This window comes from Pseudoliparis swirei, chromosome 5 (genome assembly GCF_029220125.1).
Source record: "Pseudoliparis swirei isolate HS2019 ecotype Mariana Trench chromosome 5, NWPU_hadal_v1, whole genome shotgun sequence".
NCBI lineage: Eukaryota > Metazoa > Chordata > Actinopteri > Perciformes > Liparidae > Pseudoliparis > Pseudoliparis swirei.
The window spans coordinates 11,528,938-11,548,142 of NC_079392.1; the positions used below are offsets into that span (position 1 = coordinate 11,528,938).

Genomic DNA, 19,205 nt, shown 5'->3' on the forward strand with positions numbered 1-19,205 from the left:
CTGTCAAAGTGTTAATTGTTATTTAAAAAATGTATGACATCATTTATTATTTTTATAGATTTTTATGATTGTTTCACTCTGTTAATACTCTGTAGTTATATTCCCAAGATAAGTGTTGTTGTGTGTATTTGTATAGTTCTTCAAAAAGCAAAAGCAGTAGCCTGCTTCGGAGGAGGCATACTTTGTAATTGATTGTCCTTTACATACACACATATATGCAGTTTAATATCATAGATTATTAAATAGATATTTGAAATTATCTTAATTTGGTTCTCTTGATGAAATAGAAACATATTTTAAAAATTGACAATACTGCTGCCTACAGCGTTTACACAGCCATGAACGGATGAGAAAATATAGACAAATACAATGAAATAAAAGTCTAAAAAACTACAACTTTGAATCGTATCCACCCTTTTGATTGACAGCTCGGTAGCAACCATAGCAACATGAACGTCAAACGCAATTCAAGCAGGAAAGTGAGCCAATGAAAATCGAGAGTGGGCGGGCGCTTGCTGTTGTGGTTCACTCTTCACTTCCTGCTTGACAGCGTGAAATCAATAAACTGCAGCAGCCGTAAATGCTCTAAGCTAGAAGGAAAAGAAAAGGAACTAAAGCCTTGTCAGAAAAGTAGGTACTAAACAAAGAATCTGTCTTCCTTTCACTTTTCTAAAGACTCTACGTTGCGCCTATCTGCAACTACAGAGCGAGTAAACCGAAGAGGAATTGTGAGTTACGCGCACACCCTCTGCTGCTCACGAGACTGCGGCATGTGATATCGATTAGAGAAACACACACACTGCAGCCTTGTTTCAACCCCACTCCCAGAGATGCAAGAGAAGCTGGATTCAACATTTAAGTAAAGTTAGTGGTTGGTCATGTTGCATGTTTGGCTCGTTTTATTTGGCTCACTTTGGTATATTGCTTTTAAAGTGCGTTTAAGTTCCACAAACAAAACTTGTATTTACCTCCGCCGTAATAGTCATGTAAATTCGTCTATGTAAGTGTCTGAAAACCAGAATCCAATTGTATTTGTGAATCCATCACATGTGAAATGCTGTATTACATGTGATGCATGTTAATAAAGATGGTTTACATGTGCAATTACGTTGGGGCTGTAATGGACGATTATGTTTTAAAATATTGATTGAATCTACAGATTGTCTTGATTAATCGTTTAGTTTGTCAAAAATATGTTCAAACATATTGAAAAAAGTACAATTTACATTTTTTTCAAGCCCACAGTGATGTGTTTTTACAAATTAACATTATGTGAATTGGACCATTTACCTGTGTGATAACCAACCTGTCTCATAATATCTCGATCTAATAAGCCTTTTTAATGATTGTAGGTCTCCTGCTTGATGGGTCCTCCAAGAAACCCAAACAGAAGAGGAAGCAGCAGTCAGTAACCTTGTCACATTTGAATGAAGCCTCTCTCCAAGACGCAGACCAAACATGGTGCATGTCTACAACTGCCATCCTTTCTCCTCACAGCAGATAGTAAAGGTAGATTGATACGGTCTGATACTTACTACATTATTCAAACAATTTTAATCATCCACATTCTGTTTTGTGTCTGTATCAAGTCTTAACTCCTCTTGCTTCCCTCTCTGTGCCTCAGGTGGAGCAGGAGCCTGGACTGATCTGCTGTGGAGGTGGAGCCCTGTTCGTGGTGGCTGCTGGAGGATGCAAGGTTACCTTTCAAAATATGCATATTTTTAAACCATACTCCTGTTTTTATTATTTATTTGTGTGAAAATGGAAACTATATGTAATCGGAAGAACCTATGATGCATTATTTAATGGGTATCCAATACTTATTTAAAAAGCTAATATTAACTCATACCTACAGGATCAGTGTCACCTCATAAAGAACACATCTACATGTCTGCAGATTGTCTGAATACTCTTGCGTCACACAAGAGCTAACATTCTGGAGATGAAAGGTTTCTGCAGGATTCTGACTATGTTGTGATGTGAACTGAACCAAGGTGGATGCCTACAGTGTGGAGAAGGAGGGCTGCCCTCTCATCTGTCGCTTTGCCACCATGGGCACTGTGAAGAACATCCAGCACAGCAAGATAGGTAATAAAAACATGACCTCTCTTTTTGGTCCCCCTCCCTCTTTATTTGTCGTTAGCCTTATATGTTAGCGAGGCAGCCGGCAACAGAAATGTTACTCCCTTGCTTTCCTTTCTACCTCCATCCATGACATCCAGGAGATTACCTGGTGACAATCGAGGAGAAAAACAGCGCCACCTACCTGAGAGCCTACACCAACTGGCGCCATCAGGTACACACTTAATGTTGTAGTGCTATCAAATGTATGTGCACCCTATTTTTTTTTCTTTCTCTTTGATATGATATGTTACCTTAATTTAATCCATATTATCTAAACTATGAAACAGAATAGAAATGTATAGCTTTAATCTCACAAAATATAAATCATATATTATTTGTCTCTTAGGTACTAATGTGGTACTAACATTAAACCTGGTATGAATTGGTCCTGGTCCACACATGTGTGTGGAAATATACCAAAGACAAATGAAGACGTATTTTAGGATCAGCAGTCCAGAGTATTATTGAAGATTATCTATGAATGTGTTTCTGAGTATGAAACTTAATAGTTAATTTTTAATCTGTATATCAACTGCAATATTAATTAATTTACTCCATGTACGTATTTTGATCGACTTGTTTCTTGCTCTCTATTCAGGCGGAGGGAAAGGCCCGTGTCGGGGTGCGCTTGTTGGGCCACCTGCTGGGTGGGGCGTCTGTGCGTGGCGGAGTGCAGATGGAGATCATTGAGATCCCTCTGTCAGAGCGCCCTGTTGCTGTGGCGTGTTGCTCAGTAACAGGAGACCTTGTGGTCGGCTGTGAGAGCACGCTGGTTCTGTTTGCTTTGAGGAGACAGAGCCAGCTGAGCCTGGTAAGAGTCCGCCTGCTCTTCTGAAACTATGGTTAGAATATTTAAATTCAAAGATGGAAATAATTCCACATTTTGACTTCCTTAATATGATTTAATTAATAATAATAATAATAATAATAATAATACATTTTATTTGTATAGCGCCTTAAAAGGTACTTACGGTACTTTACATGGTGAAGATAAAAAAATAGAAGAAACAGTAAAACAAGAAAGATGACAATAGTGAGAAACAAAATAAAAACTGGTATCACAGGCTAAAAGCAGATTTAAATAAATGGGTTTTATGTGACATTTTGGTTCGTGTTCAGACCTGCCAGTAATGGGAAGTGACCGTTTTCCACAACATTAAAATGTAATTTATTCTTTAAGCCTTCAACAAGTATTACAATATCAAATGTAGTAGAAGTCTTATTTTATCATCCGGTTTATATCATCAACATATCATTGTTAAACAACACAAGTGAACTTTTGACACATTACATGTTGCAGTGGCTTAATAAATCTTTCTCTGAAAACAAACCAACAGAATGAAAGTCTGCAGAGTTCCAGTCTGGGTCAAGGTAACTCAATCAAAGTAACACATACACTTCATAATAATGTTCTCTGCCTTTATACACGTTCACATATTCTCCTACTTAGTTCATTAATTTTTTAATTTCTGGTTTATGACTTGAATATGTCACTTTTATGTGACATATACTGTTACATATATGATACATATACCTAAACATCATCTATCCTTTCTTTGTTTTCAGATCAGATCATATGTTCAAACCAGAATTTTCTTGATTTTGAACGCTTAGTTGTCCTGCATCTTCCAAAAATCAAGCCGAAACAGGTACTTCTTTTTCAATTTGTCTTTTTTACTCTTCAGTTTAATCACTTTTATTTTCCTCATTGTTCAATCTATTTATCTGCTACAGATTTGTACCAGTAAATAACGCCCATACTAACTGGTCTGGTTTCTTTGTGTGTACATAATCCCCTAATTAATTATAAGCCATAAAAACTGTACACAACAGTATAACTACTTTCTTGATTTGTTAAACACAATCATTATAATCCATACTATCCAAATTGTTTCCGGTTCTCATTTGTTTTGCTGTAATTCTTTTAACAACTGACATTTTTTGGTGATCAGCAATTCTAAGTTAAACTTTACTTGGAAAATCCAGATAATAAATGGGGCAACAATCCTAAATCTTTTTATTTAGGTATTTCAGAAGTTCAAACTATTCAAATTGACCTCCTCTGACCCCTAGGTGGCGCTTTGTGGAAGATATGTGGCAGTTCAGGCGGAGCTGGAAGTGCTGGTTTTAAAACTGGACATATCCTCTGAATCTAAAACCCTGGAAGAATCATCGGACACAAAGAAAAGTCTGTTTGTTTTCCCTCTTTAATGATTGACACCAACTCCATCTGTTCTTTGGTTTAGTTTAGTTTACAGACTGTAAGAAACCATGGATTCTCAAAGAACGTTTTTAATCTTCAATTTGAGTTTGCAACTGGTGGCAGTATTTGTCTGTTGCAGATCCAGAAAATCCATTTTTTAATAATAAATTAAAAAGATTACCGCCATGAGGCACATATTTAAAATAGGTGAAATTTGCTATGGAGAAGGCCATAATGTTTAGAAGATAGAATTTCACTTCACACCATACTATCATTAACTTGTGTGTGGTCTATGTGTGTGTGTGTGTGCAGCAGATCATCTGGAAGACCAGGCAGACTTTCAGGTCCTTCTGAGACACCAGGAGTTGCTCGGTGATCGAGCTAAAAACTGTGACATTCCTGTTCGCGTCGAAAAGACCGGCCTGGAGGACAGCACAGGGCAATGCACTCTGTCTTATGTTCTCTTCAGGTGAGTAAATGTATTTCTGAGGTTCACACTGGGCATATTTTTGCTGTGAGGTGTTTTCAACTCGCATGTCTCGTCCCTCTTGCAGGCGTTTTACTCCAGACTTCTTCCAGGGCTGCAGTGTGGAGGAGACTCAACTCCACTCTCTACAGCTCTACCCGCTGTTCACCGGTCAGTACCGCCATACAGCATGAGATACAGATGTGGGTGTCAGAACAAAAGTAGCACGAGTTGCCACTGGAATTGGGGTTACGACTCAACTTCCATGTATGTCGAAACAATATTAATAGGGCAGTAAATGGAAACATTTCCATCAGAGCATTAATATATTCAGACCAGTTACACCTTCATTTGGTTGCAGCAAAGCCCTGCATAGCATTCACTGCAACTCCCATCATTCTTAACCAATTATAACATTTCACCTTCGGGATCTATGTTTCTGAAAATAAATGTTGTCAGTTGACTGACATTTTCTTCGCAGTGCAGTTTCTTTTCTCAAAAAAAATAACATCTTGAAACAAGAGCTAATGAGGCTTTTCTCTCTGCACTTGTTATCAGTCGAAATCACACATAATTCTGGAATATTCATGAAACATTGGGCTTGATTTGTAAATCATTATAGACGGGCGGGTAAGCACCAGAAAAAGAGGAGCTTCTTCAGTAAAACTTGATTAGCATTAGAACTGATGTCATATTCTTTCACTGATTATACAATCTCTAAAGTTTCAGGACTCAATAACTGTGAATATAAATTATACAAACCACAACATGGGAACACTGTTCTCTCTGTCTTCCTCGCTCCAGGTAACCAGTCAGAATCTCTGGAAGAACCATTGTGCATATTCTGCTTCTTCTCTCTCCCGTCCGCTGGCTACCTGTACAGTCTGAAGGGCGGCGTCGAGCTCCTCTCGGCCTATCAGTATCCAGAGAAGGTCCTGAAGGCGGTGCTAACAGACCACCTGTTGCACGTCATAACAAAGTGCGTCCGCAGTCTGATTTTGATATGGAAATCAAATCACCTTCACTGAATCGCAACTTGTAAAGACATCCACATCTTGAAAGACTTTTGAATATCATGCAAGAACATTTTTCTATCCTTCTCTTAACTTTCTCCTCCTTTTTTGTGTGCTGCGTCAAATGCGTCTACTTTAAGATAACCGTGTAAATGACCAGCGTTAGCATGATGAATATGTGAAAATGAGCCGGTGTTCAATGCAAATTGTAAATTAGCATAATTAACACCCCCAATAATACCAGATTAGATTATGCGTTAATTGGTGAATACGACAATCACTCGTACAAACCACTTGAGAACTAATGTGTTCGTAAGAGTTGTTCTTGTCCAATGAGTCTTTTGAAAAATACCTCACGTATTTAAGCCTCAATACTAGACAAAGTGACTGACAATGGGATATGTTTTTGTTTGGCACACCAGTAAGTTTGATCTCCTCTCCTGTGCGTGGCTGGTAGGAGTGCATTGCAGTGTTTCACCGTGCGCTGTGCGGCAGTAGCAGCCAGGATGGAAGACCCCTACATCGATACCACCATGAAGGTGTGAGCATCACCTTTTTAAAACCTTGCTGTGTGGCCTCCCCACTGATGTACTCACCGATTCAGGCTCTCCACTCTGTGTGCGGTTGAAGGCCTGTCCACCCTGCAGCCTGGAGGTGTGTGCGCTCAGGTTGCAGCTGTTCATTGGTCTGCGCTCAGTGTGTGTCTCCGGCCGCCATGTTATCCTGCTCTCCACCGCCGACACGGAGGCACCAGAGGAATCAGAACGCACCCCACAACGCAGATGCCTGTAAGTCTCACACACACACACAAACAATGATGGTGTATAAATCATACACCTTTCATATCGTCAGATACCTCCCTTCGGGTACCAGAATACCATCAGCACTGGTAATGTGGTGTGTGCAGGCAGACATGCATTTATACACCTGTTTACTGTGTGTGTTATTTTAGTGAGTTGAAAGAACACACCTTGCTGATTGGTATTTTCCTGGCGGTGGGAATCTATCCCGCAACCACGCCGGCTCTGGAGAGCCTTCTTACACGCCCCTTCCTGTAAGACAAACCCTAAACCCCAAACCCGCCACAGTCTCAGTTGTCACTTCTAGACCACGCTGCATCGCCAAGAAACCCTTGAAATACTCGCTGTAGCGGATGATTGTTAACCCAATCATTTTAGCAGCCCTTATTAAAAGAGGAAACCTTGACGCTTTGGATTCTATATTAGCTTTAATGTCACAGAATTAAATACTTTTTTTCCCCTCTGCTTCCAAGGAAGCCCTTTTTCGTATTTTTCTCTGAAAGCTGTCTTCCTACCTGCAAGTAGATGAAAACTAGCCTCAACTGGAACATCAGTGTTGCAGTTTTTTCAACTTTATGACAAAAACGGTGTAAAGAAAAGGTTCAACATGTTCAGGTATTTCTTTGTCCTCATGTACACCTTCAGGCTAATTTTCTTTCGGGGCAAACAAGTACTACTTCATTTGGCGAAGGAGGGAAGTAAAGGTACTAGGATTTTTCCATTGCCTACAAGTCGTCAAATATTCATTAGGAAAATTAAATCAGACTTATATTGTATAACTCAGAAGTACACCCGTACCAACAATGGCTATCGGTCTAGAGTTTGATTTAGAGACAACATGTACGACCCCATGTTTCACAAGCAGCCAGTTTACGAGCTCATTTTAAACCGTTAAAAGTGTAATCATCTCTAGACAACAGCCGATGGGTTCCAAGATTTTATTACCTATGGTCTGCAAATGTACATTATTTTCTTAAATCAAGCTTCTCCATATGGCAATATACTAAAACCTTAAAATAGCCCGTGATTTCAGACCGTGATTATTTGATGATCTAAATGTCTATGTGCCTTTGCAGTTTGGTCTAAAAGAGACAACACTTCGTGTTTTTAGTTCCTAAACCAATCCAGCCATAACCTACCTAACGGTCCTCAGTGTGTGTGTGATGTTTTTTTCACAAATGAATTCTCTTTTTAGTGAAATAAAACCTGTTTTGGATTTTACTCAGCTGATCTAATAATCCAGCTTTATGGCACAGATTCCTGGTTTCTTGTAAACCAGGCGTACGCACATGTGTACTTATCTTTTTAATAAAATTTATATATTCTTATAGAAATGAAAATAAGTAATGCAGCCCTTGTTATAGTTGCATCTCAAGGATTTAGATAGTGGCACCTTCTCCAAAATAGCGACTGCCAATAATTGCAAGTTCAGATCTATTTATATAAGTATTTCCAGGGTTGGCCATCGTTGTTATCCGTGACCTCAGAGAGTGATTCTGGACCCATACAAGTCTTTGACAAGTAATGTAGAAAGACCCTAAAGTCCATATCTGGTCTCAGTCTGCTCTTTGGATGGTCCAGGTTTTATTGTAAATGTACTACGATGATTCCTAAAGTTTAAGAGCAGTGACTAAACACATCTTCCAACAATCATCTCTTTGGTAAATCTCCAGGTTTTGATCCACACGTCACGACTAATGTGACACACAAACACACACACACAAAAGGAACCATAAGGCCCCAGGTGACCTTTTATACCATGTTGACCTGCTCACTAACAATAATAACAATTAATAACTAACTGTTTGCTTGTTCATGTTTAATGTAGTAATATGTCTTACCACAGGGCAGTTAAGGCAGTTGATGTACTGTAGTACATATGAACTGTAGCTCAAAGGCTGTTGATATGTTGGTGATATTGGAAACTATTTATCCAGAAATTCTACTGTCATGAAACGGGAGCAGGAAGCATTTCTCCACTTGGTTCATGGAATAACTGCTCATGAAATGTTCACTATACTGTTAATCTTCACTATTCACATAAGTATAATTGCATGGACATCATGTGTTTAGTTACATACAACCATATTCTGCATTAGTCCAGTGGGACAATGTTTGTGTCAAAAAGGTGTATCTCAAACTCTTGCCATGTTTCGAATGTTCAATACATATTTTATATTCCAGCAATATTGGTTTTATAGAGATGCTCAATCTAACAACACAAATACAATATTATGTTCATTACATGGCATCAGCTGCTGATTTGATGGATCAAAATTAGTTTAGTCTCTCCTGTAAAATCTGCCATAATGTACTTGTTGGCCCTCAACAAACATGTCCACAATAGGTATTTATAGGTTATATAATCCTATCGCTTAAAAATAATTTTAACTAGGAAATATTTAGGCTGAATGTCAGCTTCTAGACTTCAGACTGGAGCGTAGTCGGCACATGTTTACATTTGTACTCACTGTTGTTGATACAATTGTTTCCATGACTCATGGGAAATTCACTTTGAACAGTTTGCTGATTTTGAGACCAGCGAAACATCTACTCAGTGAGATAAAACATAGAGTTTAGTGCATCTCTGTTTGACTTTTCTCTCTTTGACCGCTGACCTCAGGAGCAGGAAGTGGACAATCTCTTCCCCCAAAGAAACCAGCACTGCAGGACACGGATGGAACCTCTATGTGGTCGACACTGTCTCCCCACTCACTCTCTACCAAGAGATGGTAACGCAAACATGCCCACTCCCCTGATAATATCCACTTGATCTGAATGTCAGAAACAACACCAAAAGAAATATAGAAAAGAGAAAAAGTAAATGAAAACCATAAATATTACATTAACTATGTATCTGCATTGCAAAGTCTATTTTCTCATTGTCTGTAATTAGTTCCTTCAAGTTTTATTTTCTAACAAAGTACAATGGTTACAGGTTAGCGAGATTATTTCAAGTATTTTCAGGTTAAATATTTCCTAAATGTGGCTTGATGACCTCTGGTATTCTTTCCTTATAAAAACAGGAATTCATTGAAAATTCTTGTTAAGACTTTTTTTTCTAACTTTCTAAGCTTCCTCAAAAGTAAGGTTGTAGGGCTAGATTACAGAAAGAAAAGATAAGATGCACTCTGAAGATGTGAAGCTTACTGGATATGTACATGTTGCCTGTTTATGAGTCGATCCACTCACTCGGTGTCTGTGTCAGGTGGAATACAGCGAGCGGTACGCGGAGACCAACCCACAGGCTCAAAGTCTTCGGCACCTGCTGAGCGAAGCTCACCTCCTCATCCGCAGCGCCTTACTCCAAACATCAGAGCAGCAACCACGCGTTGAGGGAGACCCCGCGCTGTCTCTGCAGACAGATGCAGATGGACCAGCTGAGAAGCAGACAGCTGTACAGACAGACAGACAAGAACTGGAGGAGGCACTCCGACAAAACTGTGCACAGCTGGGAGACTGTTTCAGCAGGTAACACACACACACACATGCACACACTTCGCTAAAGGACAAGCATCCCTTAAAACCTGAGAAATACCTGAATCATCTTTTAATCTATGTCCACACCCCTGAATATGAACTGAGGTTCCCCAACACATTTTGATTAGCAAAAAAAAAATGGTTTAATTATCATAATTAATAAAAAGATAAAGCATTAAGACGGAATGATGAGCTTATTAGCCAAATTTAACCATTTGGGCAACACAATTAGATTTTAAAACCCCTTAAAATGAATAAATCCCAGTTTATTTGACCTTACTCATAAACTTTCGATGAGATTTTAATATTTGAAGTTAAAGGATTTTGTTGAGATAATTGCATTGCTATAATTACTTACTTTGAGTATGTTCAGATCTGTTTGGGACGGCAAGGAAAAATAAGGTTTGATGATGAATGACTTGCTAATTATTCTTATTATTTTTATTATTGTGTAAAATTATTATTATTTTTATTTTTATCTTAAAAATGTCAGAAAATAGTGTAAAATGCCACAATTTCCACGAGCCCAATTTGACATTTTAAATTGCTTGAATGTTTGGTATATATTTCTTAATATTCTTTATTGATGATCAGAAGTTGTGTGTTGGTAGACTTAAAGATATTCCTGCCATAATTCTATGCTTTTCTGTTCTGTAAGGGCGAGTCAGAAGGACTGCCACCTGGCTCTGCCGTACTACAGGATGTCTGATCTGTCAGTCACAGAGATCACGGCCAGGAACCGGCCGCTTCCCAGCAGCCCTCACTCCTACGGCCCCGGGTTCCTCTTCTACCTGAAGCATTACCTGTTTGAAGAAACAGAGCAGACTCTCAGTCGGGTAAATGCAAACATAATATTAGAGAGATGTGTTTTTTAAGTGACAATGTTCCATTAAAAACGGTCTGTTTCCATCTGCTTCTGTGCTTCTGTGCACCCTAACTAAGCCATTCACAGCCAAATTTCAATGTTAATGTTGACAACGTTCTTTTTTCTCAGCTCGAGAAGTCTATTACACAAACCATAAATTGTCTATAAAACATATAATTTAGTAATTATTGATCATTTTTGATATTCATTTGGTTTATTTGTGTTACACAATGAAATAGTTTTCTGAAATAAGAATGCACAAGAAAACTAAAAGAACAGAATAATGAAATAATCATTTTTCTGCAGGAGGCAGCTGATGAGGTCATAGAGATTTTCAGCCAATCCGAGCCCTCACAGCTTGTCAGTGTGTGTGCCAGCCCGTCCCTGATAAACATCAGTCCTGCCCAGACCCTGCAAATCCTACAACATCTGGAAGACAAAGCTGGCGTCTCTGTTCCTTTGACAACCACCATGGCAACCATGATGCTGCGTTTGGACGACATGCCACAGTACACACATCTGATGGAAAGACACGCTGAGGTTAGATGATACAGGGGTGTGTGTGTAGGTTTTTGTGTATGTGGGCGTTACGGCTTGCTTCCTGGTGAAGAAGAAATATGTCGTCAATAAACAGTCCTTTTTAAATACACTCTAAAAATACACACTTTCCATATAAAAACACATTGATATCCAAGTGCTTCCAATTCGAGGAACTACCTTATAGCTTTCATTGAAACATGTATAAGCTCTATGTTTATTAATTATGTTCGCAAATGTTTGTGTTCAGATGCTGCTGGTCTACGGGTTCATTGAGGAGCCAAGACTGTTGCTGCATGGCGGCGGTGGAGGCCAGCACACCCAAACCCGTCCCACGGCGTTGACCCGCCAATTGGCGAAGTCCCAACCAGGACTGCTTGTGGCCGCCGTGGTGGCTTTACATGAAAACAACAAAGTTCAGCTGGAGCAGGCTGATCACATCTTCAAGGTGTGTGTGTGTGTGTGTGTGCATGTGAGCGTATGTTTGTGTGTGAGCGTGTGTGTTTCACAGCTAGGAGGCTAGAAGGGAAGTTTTAAGTGATTGTTCATGTTTGTTTCAAGCTTAACAAATTATTACAAAGAAAGTGTACGCTTTGATTTGTCCATTTTGATTGATTCCACATGGAAGATAGAGAAAAGAATGGCAATACAAATGTGTCTGTGCGTGCGTGCGTTTGTGTGTGTGTGTGTGTGTGTTTCTAGGAGCTGGGCTGTGAGAACTGCTTACAGGTGGATTTCTGGGAGGCGATGCTCATGGCCTCCTCACAGGAAACTCTCATCCAGGAACTTCTGTTCCGAGTGGCGTCTGTCTACATCGACCGACTGACGAGTACAACCTCGGATACACACAGCAACAAACCACACGCACCTTCAAGACGCAGGCCACTGAAGAGTGCTGACGATCTGGTACTGTCGCTAAAAAATGACTGCTGTTCTCTTTGTTCGGTAGGGAGCAATTCAAGACTCCTCGTGGTGTTTGACCACCACTTTTATTGACGGACAAAAGCCTTTCATTGTGTTTAACCAGCGTGATGTTCAGCAATTAGATAATCTGAATGTCAATCTCATGCACTAAGAGTCCTGGATGTTTGGTGTGTGTCTCTCAGATAAACTCGTGCTCCCATTACGGCGCTCTCTACCCGTGGCTCACTGTTCTCAATCCAGCGCACACCACCAGCTCTCAACACCAGGAGGCGCTATACAAACTGCAGGTAATTTGTCTGCTTCTATACTCATACATTACTTTGTCTCAGTTAGTATCTCGAAGGGTTATGAATAGAGCAGAGATCATCTGCCTTCAAGGTGTGAGATCATTCATGTCCAGTGATTTTATTCCTGTATCCATCTGCAGGCTCTCCTGTGTGGTCCGTCCCTGTCAGTGGGCTCCATCATGCCCCTGATGGAGCGTCTTTCAGAGGAAACCTTATGGGGCTTCAGCCTGCACCTCCTCTGTGCTACCAGGGCGGGTCAATATGACAGCAGCATTGAAAAGCTGCTGGACCGATGTCCTCAGGCCATCATAGCCTACGCTAACCACCAGTTACAAGACAAGCATATGGTTTGTACTGAGCAGTAGCCTGCACTTTGAAATGTGTTCTGTGTTCATGTCTGAATGTTTGGTGTATTCTGCATTTTACACCCAGTGATAATCCGAGGTATTACCCTGTCTGTCTGGTCTAATCTCAACAGGCGTTATGGTGGCAGAAGCTGCTCCCAGAGCTTTGTAACAGGACGAGAGCTGCCGCAGACAACAGCATCCTATTGGCCGCTCTCAAAGGTAGACGCCTCTCTCAGAATACCATTAATCTGTAGTTTTGGGTAACTCGACATAAATTAGTCAAAGCACTTCTCACATTGGGGCATTTTTGACTTGGCTTAATTTACTGATGAACTGTTGTGAGACAATAATCTGAAAAGGTCGTCCAAACAAGGTCAGAAAGCTAAATCAGGGCTGCTGCCACGGAGGACACTGCGACAGAGAGGATTTGAAACCTTCACGAAGCATCATTTTATTTACAGAAGATATAACTGATCAGCTGTGTACATAACAAATGATGAATTTAAATAAATAAAAGATCTTAGAATGTGTTAATTAAAGTGTAGAAATGCAAAGCAACAGAGCACAAATGAGCAATAAACACAATATTTATGGAGGTTGAGTGGATCAAGTCAAGTTTCACTGTGGCTGGAGGCACCAATTCAATTCAATTCAGTTTATTTGTATAGCCCAATTTCACAAATTACAAATTTGTCTCGGAGTGCTTTACAATCTGTACACATAGACATCCCTGCCCCAAAACCTCACATCGGACCAGGAAAAACTCCCAAATAACCCTTCAGGGGAAAAAGGAAGAAACCTGCAGGAGAGCAACAGAGGAGGATCCCTCTCCAGGATGGACAGATGCAATAGATGTCATGTGTACAGAAGGACAGATTTAGAGTTAAAATACATTCAATGAATATGACAGAGTGTATGAATAGTTCATAGTAGGCATATTCCACGATGGAGACCTCCACGATCCATCAGGCAGATGGCGGTGGGGAGGAGGAGGGCGAGTCTCAACAGTGGGCGGAGTCTCAACAGGACAATGGCGCAGTCAGGAGCAGGAATTCCACGGCCCAGACCTCGATGATCCATCAGGCAGATGGGATCTATGCCGTCTCATAGGGTCCGATGACCCCATGAGACGTGAAGTCAAAAGGACTCGGGAGAAAGCAGAGTTAGTAACGTGTGATTGAGAGATGAAAATTCATCCTTAAGGAGAGAAAAAGAGGAGATAGGTACTCAGTGCATCCTAACGTCCCCGGCAGCTATAAGCCTATAGCAGCATATCAAGGGCTGGACCAGGGCAAACCTGATTCAGCCCTAACTATAAGCTCTGTCAAAGAGGAAGGTCTTAAGTCTACTCTTAAACGAGGTGACTGTGTCTGCCTCCCGGACTGAAATTGGAAGCTGGTTCCATAAAAGAGGAGCTTGATAACTAAAGGCTCTGGCTCCCATTCTACTTTTTAAGACTCTAGGAACTACAAGTAGTCCCGCATTTAGTGAGTGTAGCTCTCTAGTGGGGCAATATGGTACTACAAGCTCCTTAAGATATGATGGTGCATCACCAATCAAGGCTTTGTACGTTAAGAAGAATTTTAAAAGTGATTTTTGATTTTACTGGGAGCCAGTGCAGAGCAGCTAGTGCAGGAGTGATGTGATCTCTTTTCTTAGTTTTAGTGAGAACACGAGCTGCAGCATTCTGGATCAACTGGAGGGACCTAAGTGATTTATTAGAGCAGCCTGATAATAAGGAGTTGCAGTAATCCAGTCTCGAAGTAACGAACGCGTGAACCAATTTTTCTGCATCTTTTTGAGATAAGATGTGCCTGATTTTTGAAATATTACGTAGATGAAAGAATGCAGTCCTTGAGATTTGCTTTACGTGGGAGTTAAAGGACAAGTCCCGATCAAAGATAACGCCAAGATTCTTTACAGTGGTGTTGGATGCCAGGGCAATGCCGTCTACAGAATCCACATCACCAGATAATTGATCTCTGAGGTGCTCAGGGCCGAGTAAAATTACTTGGTTTTGTCTGAGTTTAACATCAAGAAGTTGCAGGTCATCCATGTTTTTATGTCTTTAAGACATGCTTGAATTTTACCGAGTTGGTTGCTCTCCTCTGGTTTTATCGATAAATATAGTTGAGTATCATCTGCATAACAATGAAAGTTTATGGAGTGTTTCCTGATAATATTGCCCAAAGGAAGCATGTATAAGGTAAATAAAATTGGTCCAAGCACAGAACCTTGTGGAACTCCGTGATTAACGTTGGTGGTTATCGAGGCGTCATCGTTTACAAATACAAACTGAGATCGATCTGATAAATAGGATTTAAACCAAATTAGTGCCGTGCCTGAAATGCCAATCGACTGCTCCAGTCTCTGTAACAGGATGTCATGGTCAATGGTGTCGAATGCAGCACTAAGGTCTAACAAGACCAGGACAGAGAGGAGTCCTTTATCTGCTGCCATTAAGAGGTCATTTGTAATTTTCACCAGTGCCGTCTCGGTGCTGTGCTGTTTTCTAAATCCTGATTGAAATTTCTCAAATAAACTATTATGATGTAGAAAGTCGCACAACTGATTTGCGACCACTTTCTCAAGGATCTTGGAGAGGAAGGAGGTTAGAGATCGGTCTGTAGTTAGCCAACACCTCTGGATCCAGAGTGGGCTTCTTCAGGAGAGGTTTAATAACAGCTACTTTGAAGGAGTGTGGTACGTGGCCTGTTAGCAGAGACACATTGATAATATCTAATAGAGAGCCGCCAATTAAAGGCAAAACGTCTTTAAGCAGCCTCGTCGGGATGGGGTCCAAGAGACAGGTAGACGTGTTAGAAGTAGAAACCGTTGAAGATAATTGGTCACGGTTGATGGGAGAAAAGCCCTCCAAATATACACCAGGGCATACAGCGGTTTCCAAGGCCATTCCACTTGAGGACAGATTGGCGCTGGTTATGGGCAAGAGAATATTAATCTTGTCCCTAATAGTTAAAATCTTTTCATTAAAGAAGTTCATAAAGTCATTACCACTGAGGTTTATAGGAATGCTCGGCTCCACAGAGCTGTGACTCTCTGTCAGCCTGGCTACAGTGCTGAAGAGAAACCTGGGGTTGTTTTTATTTTGTTCTATTACTGATGAGTAATAGGCTGCTCTGGCATTACGGAGGGCCTTCTTATATCTTTTAAGACTATCTCGCCAAACTAAGCGGGATTCTTCGAGATTAGTTGAACGCCATATGCGTTCAAGCTTTCGTGACGTTTGCTTCAGTTTGCGGGTCTGAGGGTTATACCAGGGAGCAAACCTCCTCTTCCTCACTGTCTTCTTCTTCAGAGGGGCTATCGAGTCCAGTGTCATTCTCAGTGAGCCTGTGGCACTGTCAACAAGATGATCAATCTGGGACGGACTAAAGTTAGACCAGGAGTCCTCTGTTATATTGAGACGTGGTATCGAATCAAATACAGAAGGAATCGCTTCTTTAAATTTAGCTACAGCACTGTCAGTTAGACATCTGGTATAGAAACTTTTGACTAACGGAGTACACTCCGGTAGTATAAATTCAAAAGTTATGAGGTTGTGGTCTGACAGAGGATTCTGTGGGAAGACGTTCAAATGCTCAATGTCAACGCCATAAGTAAGAACAAGATCAAGCGTGTGGCCAAAGCTGTGAGTGGGTTTCTGTATTCTCTGACAGAAGCCAATCGAGTCCAACAAGGAGATGAATGCAGCACTAAGGCAATCATTATCAACATCCACATGGATATTAAAATCTCCAACAATAATAACTTTATCGGTTTTAAGAACCAAACTTGATATAAATTCTGAGAATTCAGATATAAACTCTGAATATGGACCTGGTGGCCGGTACAGAATCACAAATCGAATTGGCTGTAGTGTTTTCCAGGTTGGATGTGAAAGACTAAGAACAAGGCTTTCAAATGAGGTGTAGTGTAATTTTGGTTGAGGATTAATTAATAGGCTCGATTCAAAGATGGCTGCTACTCCACCTCCTCGACCGGTGCCTCGAGGAATGTGAGTATTAATATGACTTGGAGGAGTCGATTCATTCAGGCAGACATATTCTTCATGGCTCAGCCAGGTTTCAGTTAGGCAACATAAATCAATGTGATTATCTGATATTAAATCATTTAGTAACACAGCTTTAGATGACAGATCGAATATTTAGGAGACCACATTTAATAGTCCTATTTTGTTGCACTGCTGAAATAATGGTGTTAACTTGTATAAGGTTATTGTGTACGACTCCTCTTCTGCTTACTTTTGATTTATTTAATTGAAGTGGCCGTGGGACAGACACAGTCTCTACTCTAAAGTCATGGGTGGGTAACTGCTCGAATGGAAGAGCAGAGAAGGGTGTTAAACTACAACTCTGCTCCCGGTTCCTGATCTGAACCCTGGGTTGTCATGGATTAAGTCCGGTGATCAACTTGGTCATATTCGCAGAAATGAGACGCTCCGTCCAACGTGGGATGAATGCCGTCTCTCCTCATCAGATCAGGTTTTCCCAGAAAGTCTTCCAGTTGTCTACGTAGCCCACATTATTCGCTGGGCACCACCTCGACAGCCAGCGGTTGAAAGACGACATTCGGCTATACAATTCGTCTGTCTGCAAATTTGGGAGAGGGCCAGAGAAAATTACGGTGTCCGACAACGTCTTGGCATAAGCACACACCGATTCCACATTAATTTGAGTGAATTCCGACCGACGGGCTCGGGGGTTATTACCACCGGCGTGTATTACAATCTGACTGTATCTCCGCTTGTCCTTAGCCAGCAGCTTCAAACAAGACTCCACGTCGCCCGCTCTGGCCCCCGGGAGGCACACGACTCTGGTCCGCGGCTTCGCTATTTTCACGTTCCTGACTAGAGCTCCCGATAACCAGGGTGTGTTCCTCAGCGGGTGTGTCGCTGAGCAGGGAAAACTGGTTCAAACGTGAAGTGGTTGGTGCACAGCGGGCTTCTGTGTAGACTTACTACTCCTGCGAACAGTTACCCAACCACCCGGCTGCACGGTTACCGCCGGGGAACAGCTATCAGCTGACTGTAGCTCCGCGCCGGCTACGGGAGAGGGCGGGCTAACTAGCATAGCTGTCTGAGCTTCGATAGCGCGGAGCCGTGCATCTAACCCACTTAGACCTGCCTCCAACCGAGCAAATAAACTACACTTGTTGCATGTATCGTTATCATTAAGGGAGGCAGGGGGATAACTATACATGAGACACACTGAGCAAGAGGGAGCGGGAGAGAAGAAGAAGTCATGCTCGCTGTTGAGCTGGCAACCAGAGCTTACCGGAAGAGTGAGATGATGCGTTCAGGAGCAGCTGGGAAAATCAGAATCTATCCACCACCCGACAAGCTTCTAATAGAAGGATAATAACTCTGAAAGAAACTGGAAGGGCCAGTAAGTTGAGATCAGATCGGATGTTGATGATTTCACGTGACCGGTTCTTATTCCAACAGAGACGCTGGTCGTGGTTGCCATGGAGACGAGTCCAACAGAGTTTCTGGAACTGATGCCTGAGGATGGTACCGCCTCATACTTCCTGCCTCACTTGTTGACATGTAGCCAGAGACACATGCAGGCCTGAAAGACAAGTATACGGTTCGTACTGAGCAGTCGCCGGCAATCCAACTGCTGCTCCGGAGCAGTCGGGGATTGAGTGATTTTCTCAAAAGACCCTCTCCAGTGCTGCTTGAGGATGACTCGACAAACAACAAACATTTAACGTTGCACAGATTTCTCAAGAGATTACAATCAACCTTTCGTTTGCTGTTGAAGTTTAAATGCCTGTTGCTTGACAGCCTTGTTATGTGAGATGTTTCTCAGGAAGAATAAAGTCATCTGTTTGCTTCTGTCTCCGTTGACTGACACGGTGATTACAGATTCTTCATTGTGTGGTTTTAAGTCTCATCAGAGGAATGAGGTGTGGTCTAAGCAACACTCAAAATAAAACATGATGAGATTAGGTCAGGGGTCAGGAACCTATGACTCATGAGCCATATATGGCTCTTCTGGTGACGGCATATGGCTCCCAGACAATTTTGAGTTGAAAAAAAAAATTTCTCCGCCTGCCACCCTGTAATTTTTTCTATAGCGCCAGTTTACAGCAGAAGTAATTTAAGGTCTTTTTCTGAAAGAAACACGTTTTTTT

The 19,205-nt window shown here is 41.3% G+C and overlaps 1 protein-coding gene across 4 annotated transcripts; it reads left to right on the forward strand.

Moving 5' to 3' along the window:
• The first annotated feature begins 551 nt into the window (after positions 1-551).
• Positions 552-18,924, forward strand: hps3 (HPS3 biogenesis of lysosomal organelles complex 2 subunit 1). 4 transcript variants are annotated; one of them, XM_056415077.1, is made up of 24 exons: positions 552-630; positions 1,353-1,509; positions 1,625-1,696; positions 1,995-2,088; positions 2,223-2,296; positions 2,723-2,935; positions 3,462-3,495; positions 3,691-3,773; positions 4,198-4,312; positions 4,640-4,796; positions 4,882-4,964; positions 5,598-5,772; positions 6,264-6,345; positions 6,437-6,594; positions 9,230-9,338; positions 9,815-10,077; positions 10,745-10,922; positions 11,258-11,491; positions 11,739-11,936; positions 12,191-12,394; positions 12,595-12,699; positions 12,840-13,046; positions 13,178-13,265; positions 18,514-18,924. In XM_056415077.1, exons 2-24 carry the CDS (start codon positions 1,459-1,461, stop codon positions 18,639-18,641), a joined length of 3,105 nt encoding a protein of 1,034 aa, XP_056271052.1. In that variant the 5' UTR covers positions 552-630; positions 1,353-1,458; the 3' UTR covers positions 18,642-18,924. The 4 variants fall into 4 exon arrangements, with proteins under 4 accessions (XP_056271052.1, XP_056271055.1, XP_056271054.1 ...); XM_056415079.1 differs by having other exon boundaries at positions 616-634; XM_056415078.1 differs by lacking the exon at positions 552-630 and adding an exon at positions 658-864.
• Positions 18,925-19,205: the final 281 nt, after the last annotated feature.

Coding starts and splice junctions, on each gene's coding strand:
- hps3 (XM_056415077.1), top strand. CDS start 1,459: ATGGTGCATGTCTACAACTGCCATCCTTTCTCCTCACAGCAGATAGTA. Junction 1,697..1,994: donor TGGCTGCTGGAGGATGCAAG/GTTACCTTTCAA, acceptor AACTGAACCAAG/GTGGATGCCTACAGTGTGGA. Junction 10,078..10,744: donor CTGGGAGACTGTTTCAGCAG/GTAACACACACA, acceptor CTGTTCTGTAAG/GGCGAGTCAGAAGGACTGCC.